This window comes from Nicotiana sylvestris, chromosome 7, assembly GCF_000393655.2.
Source record: "Nicotiana sylvestris chromosome 7, ASM39365v2, whole genome shotgun sequence".
Classification (NCBI taxonomy): Eukaryota; Viridiplantae; Streptophyta; class Magnoliopsida; order Solanales; family Solanaceae; genus Nicotiana; species Nicotiana sylvestris.
In genome coordinates, this window is record NC_091063.1 from 144725010 (window position 1) to 144739142 (window position 14133).

At 34.7% G+C, this 14133-nt stretch overlaps 1 protein-coding gene across 1 annotated transcript; it reads left to right on the forward strand.

Annotated features, from left to right (window-relative positions):
- Positions 1-873: 873 nt before the first annotated feature.
- On the forward strand, positions 874-2930 carry LOC104211477 (universal stress protein PHOS32-like). Its single transcript, XM_009760537.2, has 4 exons — positions 874-1167; positions 2223-2332; positions 2420-2538; positions 2684-2930. The coding sequence occupies exons 1-4, from the start codon at positions 993-995 to the stop codon at positions 2772-2774; spliced, it is 495 nt and encodes a 164-aa protein (XP_009758839.1). The 5' UTR covers positions 874-992; the 3' UTR covers positions 2775-2930.
- The last annotated feature ends 11203 nt before the right edge of the window (positions 2931-14133 follow it).

The following is a 14133-nucleotide window of genomic DNA, read 5'->3' on the forward strand; positions in this document are numbered from 1 at the left end:
TTATGATTCTAATAATACTACTATTCCATTTGACTTCTTTGAATAGTTTTTGCAAGCTTAAAAAGATACATAAAATTACAAATAAAATTAAAAAATATAAAAAATAAGAAAAATATAAGTTATTTAATTTTCAAATACTTTAGAGAAGCTATAATTTTCTCGTTACTACCAAAAAAAGGATTACAAAGATTAACAACACGTAGGATAATACTCATTAAGGAACAAGAAATTGTAATGTCATCTGAGACGGCAAAAGAGTACGCAGCTTTTTCTCTTACACTCTGTGTTTATACTAAACCATAATGATTTGTATCTTTCTACATACATTAATTATAAACATGACACGCAATTTACACATAAACTTTCAACTCTTAATTAAGATTAATTAGTACTCCCTCCGGTCCAATAAGTGATTTTTTTTTGTTGATTTCACATAAATTTAAGAAATTCATATTTTAACATTAAATAGCAATGAAATTGACCATATTAACATTTACTATCTCTTCACATAAACATTCATAGCACATACTCAAACATTATTTACTCCAAAAGTAGTGTAGGAAAAAAACAATTAATTCATTCTTGAAATTTGAAAAAATCATTTATTTTGGACCACAAAAAGGTCAATAAATCACTTATTATGGACTGAAGGGAGTATTACATTATTGCCTTGATATACTACTGCGTATAACTATAATTAACCATATCATTTTGTGTAAATAAGTAATAAATTATTTTCCAAATGGAAGGACATATAATTTGTCAATCAGTAAAACGTTAGATACTTGACTTGAAAGCGAATTAAAGATCAAGACAAGTGGCAGAAGGAAACCCGGTATCCTTAAATAGCTGTCCAAAAATGAACCATGTTTTACAACTTTAGTGCCTTAAAGCGCATCTTTTTTTTTGCTTTCAGGTTTCGCACGTAAGAAGGTGCTCTACTACTCTTTTATTATCAAGGAAAACACAAGAAGTAATCAGTTAACCAAAAAATGGTGAAAGACAGGACAATTGGTGTGGCAATGGACTTCTCAAAGAGCAGCAAAACTGCTCTGAAATGGGCCATTGATAACTTAGCTGACAAAGGCGACACCTTTTACATCATCCACATCAAAACTCATTCTTCTGATGAGTCACGTAACAAGCTCTGGGCTCAATCTGGTTCTCGTAAGATTCCCCTTCTTCTTCTTCTTTTCTTTCTTTTGTGGATGCAAATATGCATTTAGCTTTTATATATGTTGAGTTATAATATTTAGGGGTCTTAAATTGAACAGACATATATTTGTTCGTCAAAAGAGAATGACTTTTGAAAAGTCATCTCTAAAGTTCTATAAATACAAGGACTCTTCTGAATTGAGCGGATCCAGGATTTCAAGAGTATAGTTGCATCGTTGCGAAGAGGTAGATCAAGAATTTATATTTGACGGGTTTAACTTTAGTCTCTTGCCATGAACCTACTACATTTTTGAAATTATAGGTTCAAATTTTATTCTTTTTGAAATTTTGGCGATTTTCACTTATATCTCTATACTTCGTGCTGAAAACAAGACCGTCTGGAGTGAGATTTGAACTACCAATTTTACTTGTAGAGGTGTAGTCAATAATAATTGCACCATAGGAGTTTTTGAGCATGCGTGTGCGTACATATATTTAAGTAATTTTGAAAAAATATAACATTGTTATACATGGTTTAGGGAGAAGTAACATGAGTTCACATGTCGATATCCCTTAACCTAGATATGCCTATGCTCTTGAAGTAGCATAATTAATTTGCAGTATATTATGTATATATATTTAAGTAATTTTGAAGAAATATAGCATTATTGTACATGGTTTAGGAAGAGGAGCATGAGCTCACGTGAATATATATCCCTTAACCCCGATACGTCAATGCTCCTGAAATAGCATAATTAATTTGCAGTATATTTTGGCTTGTTGAATTTTAAAAAAAATTGCCTGTAATTTCCTAAAGAATATACATATAACATCTTTTTAAGGGCAGCGATTTCACGGCAAAGTTTTTTTTTCTTCTTCAATTGTGTTATCCTATTATTCTAACATTTTAACTTATTGTAATAAGTAATTTGAATTATTTCTTGGATTGCTAATCCTACTTTTTATTTTTTGGCGATATGATAGTGCGAAAATTCTTTCTCCGTTTTAAAGTTAAATTCTTTGCGTATCAGGGTGTTAATACTTTGATGTTTTCTTTTGTTTGTTAGCTTTAATTCCGTTGGTGGAGTTTAGGGAGGCAGAAGTGTTGGAGAAATATGATGTGAAGACTGATATTGATGTTCTTGATTTGCTTGATACTGCTACTAGGCAGAAAGAGGTTTTTCATCAATTATTCCTAGTTTCATTTTGCTAATTTTCTTTTGTTTAATTTTTTTAAAAGAATTTCTCATTGATATTTGTATAGATAAATGTTGTCACCAAACTGTACTGGGGAGATGCTAGGGAGAAACTATGTGATGCTATTGAAGATCTCAAGTTGGATTCTTTGGTTATGGGTAGCAGAGGCCTTACTACCATCCAAAGGTATTTTTTATTGATCTATTCATAATTTCCACTTATATTTTTCTGAATTTACTAGGTAAAATTTGGTTTATTTATTTATTTATTTATATTCAAGTAATTAATTAAATATGCCATTAATATTTATATGTATCTCTTGGTAAAACAGGATATTCTTGGGAAGTGTGACAAACTATGTAATGTCTAATGCGACCTGCCCTGTGACTGTAGTCAAGGATCCAGATTTCCACAAACACTGATCAGAACTCTGGGTTGAATTCGAGTAACTAATTGCGACTTATGATGCCCGTTGAATAAGATGAAAAGCTTAAAATGTATATTTATTTTCTCTTGTGATGTGATAAGATCTTGTTTCTGGTTTCAATAACTAAAGAGAGATTGATGATTTTCTCTTATTTGTCTGATCTATGTTATGTTTCATTCTTTAATTTCTTGGACAAGAAAGAACTATAAATATTATTTTATGAAATCCATATTAGTGTCGGAGATTAGTATCCAGTGAATTAGTTAAGGTACATATTAGCTGACTCATACACACCAATCAGCAACAAAAATAAAAAAGGACTCATACACACTACTTACAACTTAAAAGAAATTTTAAACTATTTTATCCCGTATGGTCTTGACGGACTCATACTTAAGGGAATGCATGTACAATCTTCTCTTGACTTAATTTCCAACAAGGGATTAGAAAAATTATTCGTCTCAAATTATTTCTAGTAATTTCTAAAAATAGTTATCTCAAATTATTTGTTATTTTAGAAGTTCAAAACAAAAGAAATTATATTTTCTTATTTTACCCTTAATAATAACTGTTCTTAAAAATAAAGTTAACACATATATAGAGATTATATCTTTTCTTAGCAAATCAGCCTATTCTTTTCTTAGCAATAGCAGTAAGCCTCTGATGAATGGACAGGGGGTAACTTCAGTTGGATATAGAGGTTAAAGGTTCCTAATAAAATTAAAACCATGCTCAGGAAAGGCTCCCAACAGGAGCTTTCCTACACATAATTGGAATTAACTGTAATCATGTTTGATGCTTCATTCTACAGTACCAGAAAGTAGCAACCACATCTTCTTTGACTGTCCAAATGCCATTCATGACTTGATCTCAAAAAGCTGAATTGAAAGCCAACATATGAACCCAATCTTCAAAGCCTAGCACTGGCCTACCACATGGAACAAGCGAAGAAAGATACCACTGGACTGTGAACCATAACCTATTCAACAATAGGGAAGATGTCATCTCAACTGTGAACACCATTGCCAAACAATTGAATACTACACAATAGCAGGCACAGGAAATATTAGGAAGATAATCCCTATCAGGGTTAAGTGTGAGCCTCCGATTAGCTAGGGGCATTACAAAACTTAATATTGATGGTGCAGCTAAGCATAACCCAGGGGCAGGGAGAAATGTTGGAGTATTTAGGATACACCTTGGTGATTGGATATTTGGAAACATACCACACACCACCAACACCCTTGCGGAACTAACTGCTTTACTTAAGGGACTCCAAATTGTAGAACAAAATGGCTTAATACCACTGGAAGTAGCCACAGATTCATCAAAGGTAATAAGAATGTTAATAACAAGGAATATAACATATGATCCTATTATATGTGAATGCAGGTTGTTGATCCAAAGGATGACCGGAGTAGTAGTGAAGCACAACTACATGGAGCAAATAGGGTGGCAGATGCATTGGCTAAGGAAAGAGCAAAAACAAGCTTTTTGGGAAGAATAATGCTACCAGTTCCTCTGGTGTTTGCAAATGAATTATTTTAGGTAGACATCCTAGGAACTGAAGTAACTAGAAATATTTTGGCTTGCAATATTGACACTTTGAAAGAAAACATGTCTGACTTTAGGGGATTGCAATATCCCCCAAGTAATCAGTACTTTGTAGTGTAATTATTTATATATATGCAATCACAATCACCAAAAAAGAGATTATATCTGTCATGACCCAAATCCTCCCTCTGTGGGATGTCGTAACGGCACCTAGTCTCTACAACTAGGTAAGCCTAACATTTGCGGAATAATAAAAAGAAAACATAAAATGTAACAACTAACTGCAATAGATAATTTAACAACTGATATAAGCATCGTTCGGCATATACAATAACCACTCTCGAATATGCACAAAATCTCCCAAGACCTAGAACACCATAAGTCACAAGCTTCTAAGATTTTGTCTAATTGTTCTATACATCAATACTAGAAGAAGTAAAAGAGGAACAATATAAGAAGAGATAGAAGGGGACTCCGAGGTCTGAGGACGCGGGTATATGTACCTTAAAGTCTCTAGAACAACAACTGTGCAACTAAAAGCAAGGCTGGTAAGAGGTACCTGGATCTGCACACAAAAACATGTGCAGAAGAGTAGCATGAGTACACCACAATGGTACCTAGTAAGTGTCAAACCTAACCTCGATCGAGTAGTGACAAAGTTAGGTCAGGGCCCTACTGGTTATATATATAATATGGAACAAAAATACCATAGTAAAATAAAAGACTGAAATCTAACCAGAAAGAAATCACAGAAGGATACAGTACAGTACACCGAAATAACAACAGGGCGTCTCCTGATACCATTTCGTAGTCCCAAACGTAAATGTGCAGGGGGATCTTCTGTAATACCATTTTGTAGTCCCAAAGTAAATATGCAGGGGGATCTCCCATGTTACACCCCATATTTTCATACATGAAAATACACCATGAGTAAATTGATATAAGCTCGTGAATGAGATTATTTTTGAGTTTTTAAGTATTATGTCATTTCAAACAAGTTATAAGTAAATTCGTAAAGGTGAGAGGGTAAGCAAATCAAAGAACATGGATTTTCATCCAAGTTTATCATGTTGGGATAGAATCCGGGCCGAGTGTTAATACCCGATATTTATGGACTAGTGTCATGTAAGGTACCACATGACCATAATAGTAAGGTGTATAAGGTATGTGAAAAGTGAATAATATTTTAAGTAATTTAAGGATCAATAGTACAAAAATTTGTACTCTTGATATTTGGATGGAACAAAAATTATAATTTTATGGCATATTGTTTTTAGATGTCATAATATTTATAATATATTAGTACAATTTAAATTATAAAGCACTCATGATTTTTAAAATAGAAATCTGATGAGTTGATTAGTAGATAGTTTTGAAATGTAAGACAATGACGTTTAGATTTCAATTCTATTACTATACATGGATTTTTTTATGTATTTGCACATACCGTGATATTTTATTTAAAAGAGGTTTAGTGGGATAGGGAATCTAATTTCTCTTTCTAAGTGAGTCCTACCTACTCAAGAGACATTCTTATCAATGTTGGTTAAGGGAACAAAACTTGTTAAATGTATGTTGGTTAAGGGAAAGACACTTGTTAAATGTGCTAGATACGTGTGTGATATTGAGATCACTTTCTATGACTCACCCTTCCAAAGACTATTAAATTAGATGGAAAAGTGGGTCTTACATGTGTTTTATACTACTACTAAGACACAAATAAATATAGATATGCTAAGAATGGAAACAATTGGAAAAAGATAATCTTCTCTAGCTAGAAAATTATCTTTAGAAGCTATATTTTGCACTGAACCAAGAATGACAACAACGAAGGCATCCTGCTGTCTAAGGAGTGAACTTATCTACTGGTGCAACTACTTAAAGAATCTAATTCTTTTTCACTTATTGCGATTATGTATGGAAAAGGCCAAATTCATCGCCTTCGATAAAGTCGTCATTAAAGGTATGTTAAAGATATTCCTTCTTTCTTTTGGCATGATCCATACGATACGAAAGAAACGTGCAAATGCACAAATCCCATAAATGACTATATTCATAGAAGTATTAGAGATATCTATGTTCCTGAATTCCCATGTGTCATAATATTTTATCATCTGTTCATAGATCTCAGAATAATACGCAGTTGGAAAAATTTATCAGGAAAGAATATTGAGATTATTATGTATTTATCATGCATCCCATGCATGTGCATTGACCCATGACCAGATGTCGTTATATACGCGTATATATGTAAATATATGTCTATGGGATATGGGAAACGGTTATGGCGTTATATACGCACCACCACCTGATCAGTTAGTATATGATGATGATGTTGCCCACAGTGGCTGAAATATGATTCAAACGGCGTTATATACGCATATATATGTAAATATGATTCAAACGGCATTGTATACGCATATATATATATGTATGTATATATATGTATATGGGATATGGGAAATGTTATGGCGTTATATACGCACCACCACCTGATCAGCTGGTATACGATGATAATTTTGCCCACAGTGGCCGATATGATATGATGGGTGCCCTCAGAGGCTGATGATGTTATGAATCATGTACCTATGCAAGATATGACATTCATACGCATATGCATGACGTTACAAAGTTATTCAGACTTACATGTTGAGTCATGTACTCTATATGTCTTCCGTGTCTCTTATGTATTTATTTATGTGCCTTACATACTCGGTACATTATTCGTACTAACGTCCCTTTTGCCTGTGGACACTGCGTTTCATGCCCGCAGGTCCCGATAGACAAGTCGAGAGCCCTCCAAGTAGGCTATCAGCTCAGCGGGAGATTTTGGTGCGCTCTATTTACTTTAGAGTTGCTCGTTTGGTTAGTATGATTTAGACGTGTATTGTTTGGTATAGCGGGACTCTGTCCCGACCTTTATGACATTTATGTACTCTTAGAGGCTTGTAAACATATGTTGTGTATATAAAAGATTGTACGACCTGGTCGACCTATGTTTTGAGTTTATAAAGGATCATGTTGGCCTATTAGGCCCGTATGTCATGTGTATATAATGATGTAATAAGAAAGATACATTACGTTGGTACTCGGTTGAGTAAGGTACCGGGTGCCCGTCATGGCCCATCGGTTTGGGTCATGACAAAAGTGGTATCAGAGCAGTTCTGTCCTAGGAAGTCTATAAACCGTGTCTAGTAGAGTCTTGTTTATGGGTGTGTCGTGCACCACACTTATAAGCAGGAGGCTACAGGGCATTTAAGACCGTCACTCTTTCTTCTTACTCTAGATCATGTGGTCGAGCTCACTTATAAGAATTCAAATTCTGAAATTCTATTTTATTCTTAATAAGACGATACGTACATCCGAAACGAAGGATTGGAAAGAGAGATAGTTGTGGAAGAGCCGAGTCAGATGAATTGGATTTTTGTATAATGCCTACGATAAGTAAATATGAGGTCTTTAGCAGATCATGGGTGTACTGAAAGGTGCAAACTTCCTGATAAGAAGCCTTAAGGCAAGAATGTCTATCCATCTTTATGGTAAAAGACAATGAGAGATTAAGAAGATAAATACAGGTTTCAACAAGCAAAAGATGCAAGATGAAGAAGGGTACAAGGCACCCAATTAATGAAGGCTAACGTCATTTATAATTGAGGCAGAGGAACATAAGCTTTTTGAGTTATATTCAATAGTAATAGAGGTATATACAATTGGTCACACCAATTCCAGATATGCCCTATAGGGATTAACAGAGATGTATAAGAAGATATGATGGATGAATTATTTGTGTCAGTTGACATTTTCGAAGGATATTGCAAATATGCTAACAGATTTCTTTGTGAGACACCAGATGGTGCACTCTGAAATAGTGCAGCCAGATATGAGTACTACAAAGACATGCACTATAAGCCTAGAAGGGATAAATATTATCTTAGTGTGGCTCGCGTCCCTAGTAAATCAAGAACGTTAAGCAACTTGAAGAGCCATTGGATAGAGCAAAGGGAAGCTAAGAGCAAAAGAATGTCTTGTTCAAGTTTTCAGAATAAAGAGATAGACATAAATGTTAGCGGGAAATAAGAAAAGAGTTAATAAAGTATTATGAGTAAGATGTGATACATAGATGACAATGGTATATCAAAATATGACAATATTATAAAATCTATAGTCAAGTGAAGGAAGAAACGAGAAGTGATAGGACTTAGGACAAAAGAGTATAGGCCATACAATCATGTCCTCAGTTCAAGAAATAATTTCGCAAATCTAGCGTGATTACCAAGAGGAAACGTTAGACCCTAATAGAACCACTATGGATTGGTGAACAAGATAAACTAAACATGAATTAGGGACTGAGTGACTGGTGATAGTCGCCATCATAAGAACTTCAAATTTTGTTCCGCTAATAATAGAATGGACGACAAAAGAAGATTCATGAGAAATTCAGAGAATGATCATTCAGGAAGACGCTTCCCTATAGCAAGAAATGTCAGCAAAGTTCAGCTTAAGGGACTATATATGCTAGTTATACTAAATTTCACCCTCGTGAGTAAGGGATTTTGCTATCCTTGGTACGGAAGGATTACCGCAAGATGAGTAAGAGTCATCGATGATGTGAAAGGATGCCAAAGATGAAAAGGTGAAACATCTATAGGCAGGTCGTCGTAGCTCCAACTCTTAGTACTCCCATAAAGGGGGGAATATGGAATGATAAAAGGAAGAATGCGATAAAAATGAGAAAGGGATGAGATTGCACTTATCCAAATGCGAAAGATATGCTACGATTCGAGAATATTATGCAAACGTGACGTCAATGAGAAGAAGTAAGGGTTCCTGCCCGAGATGTTATTGATAATTAAGGAGCTTGTGCGAGACGTAAGTTAAGACCAAGGAAATAACCCAAGAAAGATTTAGCGGAATATTAACAAGAGGATGGGCCAACGAGCAGTTAGTAGTTGATTCAAAAAGAGCCTAGCTATGGCTAGTCAAGAGGATACAGAACAAGACAGCAGGTTGCGCAAGATAAAGATAGTATAACCCAATATAGTGAATTTAGCCCCACAATTATGACATTGTAATACTTGAGAAATATTCAAATAAGAGTTGGGGTAGTTAAAGGTACCGTATGAGTGTTACGAAAATAAAATATAGTTCCACTGGGAAGATAGTCAAAACTTCAGTTCAGAAGCAGCCGTACGAGCAGATGAGTATGGAGGTAAGTAACTAAGGATAATTACAAGTGAGCACGAACATCAAAAAATCTATCAGGAATACGGTATAATAAGTTCTCACCTTTACAAGAGTCAAGGGTCTTCCCTAAGTACTACGACAAAAAACTAGCTGAGGAAATAAGGAAGAAGGCTTCAACCTCAGTACAACGACCTAAAGAGGAAATGGTCATGTGACAACAGTCTCAAAACAACATTGTATTCACTCCCTAAGAAAGTGGCATCTACTGTGGCTAGTGAACAGGAAGTAAAAAATATCAAAAGAAATATTCGAATATCATATGAGTTGTACGGAAATTCTGGCATGTGTGGGAGACAAGATAAGCTAAGTATGCACGCAACAAATGGGAAGAAATATCAAGAAAGGTAATAACTTACGTTAAAGTAAAGCTGAGAAGGAACGAAAGGAATTACTTGATCAATAATCCCGAGTTGGTGACATTATGAACGCACTTAAGATTCTGGATTTTTATACATGCAACATATATGTTGACAATCATACAGCCGTAAAATATTTCTGGTAAGAATTGAGCCTAGGTCATAGACAAAGGAACGAATTGTTAGAAGATTGTGTTATGGATATTCCACAGCGTCCATGGAGGGCTAAAGTAATAACTAATACCATGAGCCGCAAATTGGAAGATAACTTAAGCCAGCATAAAGGCCGATCAGAAGAAGAAGGAAACTAAAGAGATACTTCAACAAAGTAAATCAGGAATCTAATTATTGGACCCAGAAGTTATAGGAGTCATGATTGAGAATGTAGCAGAATCACTCTTAATATTAGAGGTGCAAGAGAGATAGCACAACGTCTGTATTCTATTACAGCTCTATGATAAAGCCAGATAAAAGAGTAACAGTCTCATAAGAAGTCAATATTAATCTCCCATGGGATTGTTTATGTACTAGAGGTGCAAGTATTACAATAAGAGCTTCAAGTTATGGAAGTAAATTACACCTAGGTGGAAGGGAGGTTATGAGAGAAATATAAGATACGATGCGAGATTTTAAGGTAAGTAAGGTAAAGGTGAACAACGTACGAAATACTCAAGTATAGAAGTATGAGAATGGTCCATACTTCAGGTAAAAGACTATAAGCGCTGAGATTTAATATTCAATAATGATAGCAGCATCGTCAATGGCATACCTTCCAGCCTATGGTTTCTAAGTACCGAAAGGTCTAATTAAAGAGTAAAAGAAGAGTAGAGACAATGTGATGTCTCGATGTTACGGAAAAGCATAAGGAAGTAGGATGCAAGCTAAAGTATGATAGAACGACAAGGTTTTAGAAAGACAGGAGTAAGGATAAGAAGAGGGCAAGTGAGAAGGTGACGAAAATGGATACGTCCTCAGGACTAAGCCCGTGAAATCAAAGGATCTAATGGTTCCTCTAAGTTATAGAAAACTCAATTTAGCCTGAATGAACTCAAACAAGTCTAAGACTAGTAGCATCCAAAAGATATGGGATGCTGCCCTGGTGGCAGAATGAAGGTGTAATTGTGATAAATAAAGGATGACGTTTGGGCCTTCGATTGAGTAATAATTATAAAAAAAGAAAAGGGATTCATGAATTGTACTAGATCAAAATACTCATGTAAGAGAATCACCTTGGGATGCTATAGAATACAGTTATTGAAGTACAGTATCGCCGCTAAGTGGATCAGAAAAATTACTTCGAATATTCCATGACGTAACATAACCCTAGGGGAAAAGTATTACGTAAAAAGTTTCAAGTTATCAGTGATGTATTATAGATCAATATTGAGGTGAATCAATAATGGATGGACAAAAGTCACAAAGTATGAGATGAGATTCGGCCGTCATTCTAAATATGAGCAGTAATGAGGAAACATTAAAGGACTTAAATTTATACGTACGGAATAAGCAATGAGAGTAAGTTGGGATTTGGTAGCAGACCTCAGCAGCGATAAATTAAAGTAAGAGTTATGGTAGTAAATTCATACAGATGGCTAAACGGACCTATGCAATAAGATATAGCAATATTCGTGAATTCAACAAAGTACCAAGCAAAGAACTTTAGTATACTCATATATGCCCAAAGGGATATCTTATCAAGCTCTACATATGATGCCTAGATATTGACTAAAGACTGGGGAATAAGGAGAGAAGAGTCGTATAGGTGTGCATACAATTTCAGAATCGTACAGACTGTATAACGGAAGGCAGAATAGTTTCGAGGTTGGAAGGATTCCGACCACAAGCCATGGTGTGAGAAATAGGCCTAAAGGGGGGAATGCCATGGCCTTTGGATTTATTCACAGAATAGTCTCCTAGATGGCAAGGAGATTACTAAAGTATTCAAAAGACATAGGTTATGAAAAATGATAAGTGCACCAGTCAACATTCGAGGACGAATGTTCCAAAAGGGGGGAATAATGTTATACCCCATATTTTCATACATGAAAATACACCATGAGTAAATTGATATAAGCTCGTGAATGAGATTATTTTTGAGTTTTTAAGTATTATGTCATTTCAAACAAGTTATAAGTAAATTCGTAAAGGTGAGAGGGTAAGCAAATCAAAGAACATGGATTTTCATCCAAGTTTGGCATGTTGGGATAGAATTCGGGCCGAGAGTTAATACCCGATATTTATGGACTAGTGTCATTCAAGGTACCACATGACCATAATAGTAAGGTGTATAAGGTATGTGAAAAGTGAATAATATTTTAAGTAATTTAAGGATCAATAGTACAAAAATTTGTACTCTTGATATTTGGATGGAACAAAAATTATAATTTTATAGCATATTGTTTTTAGATGTCATAATATTTATAATATATTAGTACAATTTAAATTATAAAGCACTCATGATTTTTAAAATAGAAATCTGATGAGTTGATTAGTAGATAGTTTTGAAATGTAAGACAATAACATTTAGATTTTAATTCTATTACTATACATAGATTTTTTTTATGTATTTGCACATACCGTGATATTTTATTTAAAAGAGGTTTAGTGGGATAGGGAATCTAATTTCTCTTTCTAAGTGATTCTTACCTACTCAAGAGACATTCTTATCAATGTTGGTTAAGGGAAAGACACTTGTTAAATGTGCTAGATACGTGTGTGATATTGGAATCACTTTCTATGACTCACCCTTCCAAAGACTATTAAATTAGATAAAAAAAAGTGGGTCTTACATGTGTTTTATACTACTACTAAGACACAAATAAATATAGATATGCTAAGAATGGAAACAATTGGAAAAAGATAATCTTCTCTAGCTAGAAAATTATCCTTAGATGTTATATTTTGCACTGAACCAAGAATGGCAACAACGAAGGCATCCTACTGTCTAAGGAGTGAACTTATCTACTGGTGCAACTAATTAAAGAATCTAATTCTTTTTCACTTATTGCGATTATGTATGGAAAAGGCCAAATTCATCGCCTTCGATAAAGTCATCATTAAAGGTATATAAAGGCTATTCCTTCTTTCTTTTGGCATGATCCATACGATACGAACGAAACGTGCAAATGCACAAATCCCATAAATGACTATATTCATAGAAGTATTAGAGATATCTATGTTCCTGAATTCCCATGTGTCACAATATTTTATCATCTGTTCATAGATCTCAGAATAATACGCAGTTGGAAATATTTATCAGGAAAGAATATTGAGATTATTATGTATTTTTCATGCATCTCATGCATGTGCATTGACCCATGACCAGATGGCGTTATATACGCTTATATATGTAAATATATGTATATGGGATATGGGAAAAGGTTACGGCGTTATATACGCACCACCACCTGATCAGTTGGTATATGATGATGATGTTGCCCACAGTGGCCGAAATATGATTCAAACGGCGTTATATACGTGTACATATGTAAATATGATTCAAACGACATTGTATATGCATATATATGTATGTATATATATGTATATGGGATATGAGAAAGGTTATGGCGTTATATACGCACCACCACCTGATCAGCTGGTATACGATGATAATTTTGTCAACAGTGGCCGATATGATATGATGGGTGCCCTCAGAGGCCGATGATATTATGAATCATGTACCTATGCAAGACATGACATTCATACGCATATGCATGACGTTAAAAGTAATTTATTATTTACAAATGTATTCAGACTTATAGGTTGAGTCATGTACTCTATATGTCTTCCGTGTCTCTTATGTATTTATTTATGTGCCTTACATACTCGGTACATTATTTGTACTAACATCCCTTTTGCCTGGGGACGCTGCGTTTCATGCCCGCAGGTCCCGATAGACAAGTTGAGAGCCCTCCAAGTAGGCTATCAGCTCAGCGGGAGATTTTGGTGCGCTCCATTTACTTTAGAGTTGCTCGTTTGGTTAGTATGATTTAGACATGTATTGTTTGGTATAGCGGGACTCTGTCCCAACCTTTATGACATTTATGTACTCTTAGAGGCTTGTAGACATATGTTGTGTATATAAAAGATTGTACGACCTGGTCGGCCTATGTTTTGAGTTTATAAAGGATCATGTTGGCCTATTAGGCCCGTATGTCATGTGTATATAATGATGTAATAAGAAAGATACATTACGTTGGT